The sequence below is a fragment of the Mastomys coucha genome, unplaced genomic scaffold (assembly GCF_008632895.1).
Source record: "Mastomys coucha isolate ucsf_1 unplaced genomic scaffold, UCSF_Mcou_1 pScaffold5, whole genome shotgun sequence".
NCBI classification, from domain to species: Eukaryota; Metazoa; Chordata; class Mammalia; order Rodentia; family Muridae; genus Mastomys; species Mastomys coucha.
The window spans coordinates 44,300,388-44,308,317 of record NW_022196911.1 but is presented as its reverse complement, the minus strand read 5'-3'; the positions used below and the strand labels follow the sequence as shown (position 1 = coordinate 44,308,317).

General features: G+C 37.5%; 1 protein-coding gene across 4 annotated transcripts in view; it reads right to left on the bottom strand.

Moving 5' to 3' along the window:
• Window positions 1-392: 392 nt before the first annotated feature.
• Zfp62 (ZFP62 zinc finger protein) overlaps window positions 393-7,930 on the bottom strand; it is a 17,029-nt gene continuing 9,491 nt past the window's right edge. For 2 of the 4 annotated variants that reach the window (XM_031351842.1, XM_031351843.1), the window contains exons 2-3: window positions 5,611-5,663; window positions 393-4,153 (exon numbers count right to left, since the gene is read on the bottom strand). In XM_031351842.1, the coding sequence (XP_031207702.1) occupies window positions 1,380-4,153; window position 5,611 (2,775 nt within the window). In that variant the 5' untranslated portion in view covers window positions 5,612-5,663 and the 3' untranslated portion in view covers window positions 393-1,379. The remainder of the gene's footprint in view (window positions 4,154-5,610; window positions 5,664-7,930) is intronic. The other 2 variants (XM_031351844.1, XM_031351845.1) reach the window with 1 other exon arrangement.

Sequence of the window (7,930 nt, the reverse complement as noted above, 5' to 3'; positions counted from 1 at the left end):
AGTTCCTTCACCTGGTTCTGATAACCTGTCCAGTTACTATGGGTGGAGCTCAACTCAGAAGAATCTATTTTTACTATTGAAATACCTAGTCTTTACTGCTACAGTTTGTAACATTTTGTATTAAGTTCTGTTCCTAATGAATTATATGGTGAATCAATCACATAGCCTACACACTCTGACAAATTACACTCCAGACATATATCACGGTTCATCTATTTCCCTGAGGTAAGTCTGATCTAACTTCTGGTGAATCCTAAGATACTCATTAAGTGGATGAATCTTCACATGTAAGACAGAAGCTTCTCTTCCTTAGATTCTGTATAACTTACAAGGAAAGACATAACACACAAATGGCTCTCTATATTTGTCCATCTAAAATAAGTCACAGCTTATTTACATTTGAGGCATTTATTGTTTTACCCCTTACCTTGCCGTAACTATTTGGCCTTTATGGCAAAGTGAGTTTTGAACATATTCATATTTTACAATAGACAATATACATACGTATGTAGTACATAAAATTTTTACAATGCTTTCTGAAACACTTAATATTGTTTTTAAAACATGAATTCCTTCTTAATTACTGGTACTTATTTAGCTCCTGTAATAAAATGCCTTCCTTTGAAACATTTTTTTTATTCATAGGATTCCCTGAATTTTTCTGTAAGGTGCAAATTCATGTTTAAGATGTGTTCCATTACTTAACTGAAGATACTGAAATCCTTTCCATTCTTAGTATATATGAATGCCACCTTCTAGGTTTTCATTTATTATACATATTACCTATTAAGGGAGTTCATTTGAAACTCTAAAGTCTTACCAGTTCAATTAGTATAATGGTATATTCCAACTAATATGCATTTTAAAGTGATTATGTCACAGATTTGACTATGCCTTTTCTTTTCCTAGGACATCTAAGTTGTTTCAGAAGTTGTGATCTTCCTACCACAAATCATTATTGTTAAGTGTATAATTCATGACCCACTAATAAACTGATATTCCCTGAAACCATCCTCTCCCTGAATTTGCCTGCTGGAGGCCCTTCTTGGATCTTTTTTTCCACTGACCAAAGTATAGAGTTCAAAATTATACCAACTTTTTACATTCTTATTCACTTATTTATCCAAATAGGATCTCTGTAGTGGTGAATGATCTCTAACTAAAGACCTTTACCTTTATGTTTTATGTCCAGACTACATTTTTTAAATGTTCCACCACTTTTAAAGGCTTTATATCCAGTGGTATTTTATATTTCTAAAGGGCTCAACTATTTTGACACTAGAACTGTTCTTGCTATGACTGAATCACATAGAATTATTCATGATTACTTAGAATTCTTTTACTCACACTATGAAAATTATAAGCCATTACTAAGGACCTCAGAAATTCTTACATTCATAAAGTTCTTCTTCTATTTGATTTCTTTGAGACTTGGCAGGCTCTGCCTCCCACATAGGCATCTGCATTCTGGTCCCGTCCGGAACATTCCCTCCCTCATAGTAGATCCTCTTCTGGAATATGCCACTATGACTTTCCATATTTGCCATATTTAAAGATTCCTCTCCTGTATGGATTCTTTTGTGCTTGGAAAGGTTTGACCTGATATTAAATGCCTTCCCACAATCACTACATCGATATGGCTTCTTTCCAGTGTGGATCCTTTTATGTTGGTCAAGGACAGATCTGTAATTGAAAGATTTCCCACACTCACAATTATAGGGCTGCTTTCCACGGTGGACACTTTTATGATTGATAAGACTTGAGTGTGAAATGTATGCTTTTTCACATTCATCACATCCATAGGGTTTTTCCCCTGTATGGATCCTTTTATGTACTGTGAGGCCTGAGCTGTTCCTGAATGCCTTCCCACACCAATCACATACATAAGGTTTCTCCCCTGTGTGGATCCTCTTGTGTTGGGAAAGAAGTGAGCTGTAGCTAAACGATTTCCCACACTCAACACACTTGAAGGGTTTTTCCCCAAGATGGACTCTCTTATGGCTTACAAGAGTTCTGCTTGAGAAAAATGCTTTTCCACATTCATCACATGTATAGGGCGTCTTGCCAGGGTGTGTACTTTTATGGTTAATAAGGCTTGAGTGTGAGATATAGGCTTTTCCACATATGTCACACTCATAGGGCTTCTCCCCAGTGTGTATTCTTTTATGCACTTTAAGGCTTGAGTTGTTTCTGAAGACCTTCTCACACCTGTCACATTCAAAGGGTTTCTCTCTAGTATGAACTCTTCTGTGTTGAGAAAGGAGTGAGGTGTAGTTAAAAGATTTCTCACACACATCGCATTTATAGGGCTTTTCTCCTAGATGAATTTTTTTGTGGTTTAGAAGTGTTCTGTATGTGATGAAGGCTTTCTCACACTCATCACACTTAAAGGGCTTTTCCCCAGGGTGTACACTTTTATGATTTATAAGGCTTGAGAGTGAGATGTAGGCTTTTCCACATTCTTCACATTTGTAAGGTCTCTCCCCTGTGTGAATTCGTTTATGTACTTTAAGGCCTGAATTGTTTCTGAAGGCTTTTCCACACTCATCACACCCGAAGGGTTTCTCCCTTGTATGAATCCTTTTGTGTTGTTCAAGGGCAGAACTGTAGTTGAAAGATTTCTCACAATAGCTGCATTTATAGGGCTTCTCCCCCATGTGAATTCCTTTGTGATTTTTAAGGCTTGAGCGTGAGATATAGGCCTTCCCGCACACATCACACTTATACGGTTTTTCCCCAGTATGGAGTCTCCGATGGACTTTGAGACCTGAATTGTTCCTGAACGTTTTGCCACACACATCACATACATAAGGTCTCTCTCCAGTATGAATGGTCTTATGCTGAAGAAGTAGTGAATTATAACTAAAGGACTTGCCACAGTCTTTACATTCATGGGCTTTCTTTCCAGGATGAATGCTTTTATGGACTGCAAGGCCCGAACTATAGCTGAATGCTTTGCCACAGATATCACACTTGTAAGGTTTCTCTCCTGTATGGATCCTTTTATGCACTATAAGGCCTGAGCTGTTCCTGAAGGCCTTCCCACATTCATCACATTCATAAGGTTTCTCACCAGTGTGGATGACTTTATGCTGAATGAGAAGAGAGCTATAATTAAAAGATTTCTCACACTCATCACATTTATAAGGTTTATCGCCAAAGTGGATGCTTTTATGATTTAGAAGTGTTCTGCAAGTAATGAATGCCTTCCCACATTCATCACATTCATAGGGTTTCTCACCTGTATGGATTCTTTTGTGGACCCTTAGGCCAGAACTATTACTGAAGGTTTTCCCACAGATATCACATTCATAGGGTTTCTCCCCTGTGTGGATCCTTTTGTGGACTCTCAAGCCAGAACTGTTCCTGAAGGCCTTCCCACACTCACCACATTCATAGGGCTTCTCTCCAGTATGGATCCTTTTATGCTGGTCCAGAACAGAACTGTAATTAAAGGATTTTCCACACTCATCACATTTGCAGTTCTTCTCCCCAGAATGAGTGCTTTTGTGGTTTATAAGGCTAGAGTAGGACATGTAGGCTTTGCCACACTCATCACACTTATAGGGTTTCTCGCCAGTGTGGATGCGCTTGTGGACTCGAAGACTGGAGCTGCTCCGAAAAGTTCCTCTACAGTCGTCACACTGGTAGCGTTTTTCTCCAGTGTGCATAATTTTATGTTGAACAAGACGAGAATTGTATTTGAAGGATTTTCCACACTCATCACACTTATGTGATTTCTTATCAGCAGTAGAATTCTGCTGTGGAGTAGAGTGCAAGTTTCCATTAATGTTCTCTGTGTGCTCACCTTGTTCAGTACATTTTGGTTCTGCGGGAATAGTCTGGTACATGGGATTTGTACTTGGGGAGAAACTTTCCTCAGATGTCTCATCATCCTGCTCTATTTTTATATTTGCTGTGATCTTAGGTTTGTCAATCTTTTCTCTGATGCTACTTTTGTCTTCCTTCGTTATTTTCCACTTAGGCCTTTCCAACTGCTTCTCTACCCAGTCACAAGTGTCAGCGATCTTAGATTTCTGCATATGATCCTTGTGAAAAATTCCCACATTTGGGCACTGAGAGGCTGCATTTAAATTATTTTCATTCTTTTTAGTTGATTCCTCATCCTCCATGCTTGTCTTCAAATGTGACACTAGACCAAGAAAATGAAAATGACATGTTTATTTAGAAAAAAACCTGAATGAGTAACAATAGCAAATAACAAAATTAACTTATCCATTTGTCAGGTTTTGCTTTTTAATATGTGGCAGGTGCCATTTAAAAAATAATCTTTAAATATTTTTAGTGTTTTGCTTGCTTGGAGGAATGTTCACCATGTATATTTCTGGTGCCCAGTGAGTTCAGAAGAGGTAGTCAGATCCCCTGGAGCTGGAGTTAGGCATGGGTGGGCGCAATCGTAGGGTGTTGGGAACTGAACCCAGGTCCTTTGCAAGAGCATCAAATGCTCTTAACTACTCAGTCATCTCTTCAGCCCCACCAGTACCATTTTAATTACTGGGGCTATGATGGGGACATTAGTAAGATTTTGATACCTTTACAACTACTGTTAAAACTAGAGTCCAGACTGTTAGTGGTCCAAAGATCTTTTTCATTCCTGCATTAACTTAGCAAGAAGGTATGATAAAAATGGGTTTAACTGATGAACAAAACCACAGCCAATACCAATCAGTTTCAATGTCACTTCACAGAAAAACAAGAAAAAAGAAGTCTTTGAAAAACAAATGATAGAAAAAAAGTTGGAACAACAAAGATGTTAATTTTTCTTTAAAAAGTTACACATACTCAGGAAAGATCAGGAAAAACTAAAGAGAAAGATAAATCAGTACCCTAGAAGAGGAATCAGGCAGGTAGTTGTAGTTATAAGATTATGAGGACAGTGACCAAGAAATGAGAAAGAAAGAAATCTAAAGCTATTGTACATTAATTTGGCCTTCTTAACTTTTCTGTGTAAGGAAAACACTCTTTGGAAAGTGGCTAATCATGGAAGAACTTATATGGTAGAAATATGCTCCAGCCTGCCAAGGAATAAAGTTTTCATTCCTACTTATGAATAAATTGTCATATGAAATGTCAAAGCTTACAAACAACAAAGTGTAATGGTTCAATCTTGTTATTCTTGCACTTTGGAGGCTGAGGCAGGAAGCTTACTGCATGTTCCAGGCCAGCCTGAACTACGGCAGAAGATCTTTGTCTCAAGAATGGTAAAACAAAGACAGCAACACCTCAAGCCACTGAGCAGAGTAGTCGGCCCTCCATAGCTGCAGGTTCCGCATCTACAGATTCAGCCAACCATGGACCAAACATATTTCGAAAAACAAAGTTACATTTGTGCTGAACATATACAGCTTTTAATTATTATCATTATTCTCTAAATAATACAATATAATATTCACACTGCTTTTAGGCACTGAAGTAATTTGAAAATGCTTTAAAGCACACAGGATGATGTGTAAAGGTCATATGTAAATACTGTCATTTTAAATAAGGAACTTGAACATCTGTAGTGGACTTTGCTATCTGCAAAATATTAAAATCAATCTCTCACAGAGCAGAGAATGAGTAGAATACCGACTAGGTTCAAATACCTACTTACATGACCTTTGAGATAGCTATTTAACTTCTTTGTACAGCAGTTTCTTTACCTGCAAAATGAAAGTAATAGTGTTACTATGATTATTGGATGTTAGCCATCTAAAACCAGTAAGAACAATACTTGTCCCTTGGTCAGGGTAAATGTTATTACTATTTATTTTATCATGTATTATTATATTAAAAGTTAAGCTATTGATCAGGGTTAAAATGTAGGGGTTTTGAAAAAAAGCACATGATTCAAAATAAACAAACTTCCCAAAGCAGACTTTAATACCCAAGCAGGGATTCTGTTCTCCTGAGGGTCCTTTGCATGACTGGTACCCTATCAATACTCCTTTTCCCACATACTGACTTCTAAGAAGATACTGTTCAACTTATTTCAAGAAAATGAAGCATCTACAATCATATAAAATGTGATCTTTCCCTCCTGCCCTGCATAACATTTCAGGACATTATTGTGAAATTCTGCGGATCTTACTTAGAAAGCTATGTGTGCAACTATGCGAGAAAAAAATGGTCAATAAAAGTAAAATACATGTTTTAGAGTGAACAGGTGTAAAGAATCATACTATCCAACTCTTTTTCATAGAAATAATGACCTCCTATAGGAATAGAAAATGCTAGAAATTTAGGAGACCAATTAGAAGGTGAAGAATCACCCAGCAGACATTAAAGCAAAAGTTGGTTCATTTGAGAAAATAGTATATAAAATTAAGTCCCAAGTATGAGGTTACTGAAGAATGGTAGAGCAGACTAGTTCCCTGCCTCCCTGTATTTCTCTGGGTAGAGCAGCCATAACACAAAACAAAGTGTCTGGTGAGGGTCCAGACACTTTAGCAGCAGCATACCTTATCTATTACTCTGCCATTTCCACATACAACAGATTTTCCATCAATTTACTTTTCAATTTTGGCCCTTCCATTTCAACTTCCTCAGAAAAAAAAAAATGTTAAAGTTCCTACAGTCATAAAAAACAATTTCCTAAAATAAAAAGTTGCTAGGGAAGAAAAAGAGCTGTGAGCAACTACTAGCTGTAGTGACTATTAACATATGCTATAATTAAAAATGTGCTTTTATAATTTAAATGTGTTACTGGCATATAAATAGATACATCCAGAAATTATTCCAACTACACACAGAAATTGATGATGAGGATGGTATTACTGGAGAAAAGACAGTTTTTAAAAATAGTGTAACAAATATAAAGCCATCTGGGGAATAAAAAAGATAAAATTAGATCTTTTTTATCACACAAAGGGATAAACACCAAATGGAACAGAGCTCTAAATATAAAGAAGCTCTAAATAATATAACAGACACAAGAATAACTAGAAGAAAACATGAATTAATGACTCTATGACCTGGGTATATAGAAAGCTTCCTAACCATAACCAGGACGCAACACAAGACTGATGTTCACCTACATACAAGTACTTTATAATAAAAATAGCATAAATTTCTATCCCCACTCCCCAAAGAAAATGGCACAAGTACTGTCAGAACTGTGATGAGGAGTGAGGGAGAAAGGCTGTACTCTCCCAAGCAACTCTCCATCTTGCAGCTTTTCAACCACAGTAGAGCTGGCGACGTAACAGCTATGACATGTTGGACACCCTGGTTTTCCAGGATCATCTTGTTGCTGACTTAGAAGTCACTTTTCTAGGACATTTCCCCAGATATTACTATGGAATCTGCAAAGTTTGGCAGAAAGAAATTTGAGCGTTCTCTAAAGTCTGTTTTGGGGTGAGCCGATACTGAGCAGGTTGGGTATATAATGTACATGACGACCACAGCTACAGGTTACCTACCTTCAGGCCCTAAGGTTGTATGACAAGGTGTCTGGGTCTGTCCAAAGCTTATCTGGCTCACTAAGAGCCGGAATTCTAAGCTAAGCAGTGAGTGGCACAAAATCTCCCTGGAACAGAGTGCCTACTTCAGTAATAGAAAGCTGCTTTCAAGGTATGGCAATGTGTTGGAACTTGCTATTAGTGGAGTACTGCAGGATAAACAGAGTACAGATGACATGCAATTGGAGAAAGCTGATTCTGTTGCACAAACTCTGATAATGCCTCTGAAAACTGGCCGTGTAACTACATGAACAGGTAGGTCTCACCTCTCATCTTAAAGAGACACTCCAGTAGCAGGGTCAGCAGTTCTAATGGTTATTGGGACAAAACATTTGTCATTAACTGGAATACACTCAAAACAGAAATCTAGCAAATCAAGTTTCTGTGTACATGGAAAGACCAGGCAGTTTGGCCCTTAAGATCAAAGATCTTACTATCCTGATCTTTTTTTTTTTTTTTTTTTTGTTTTT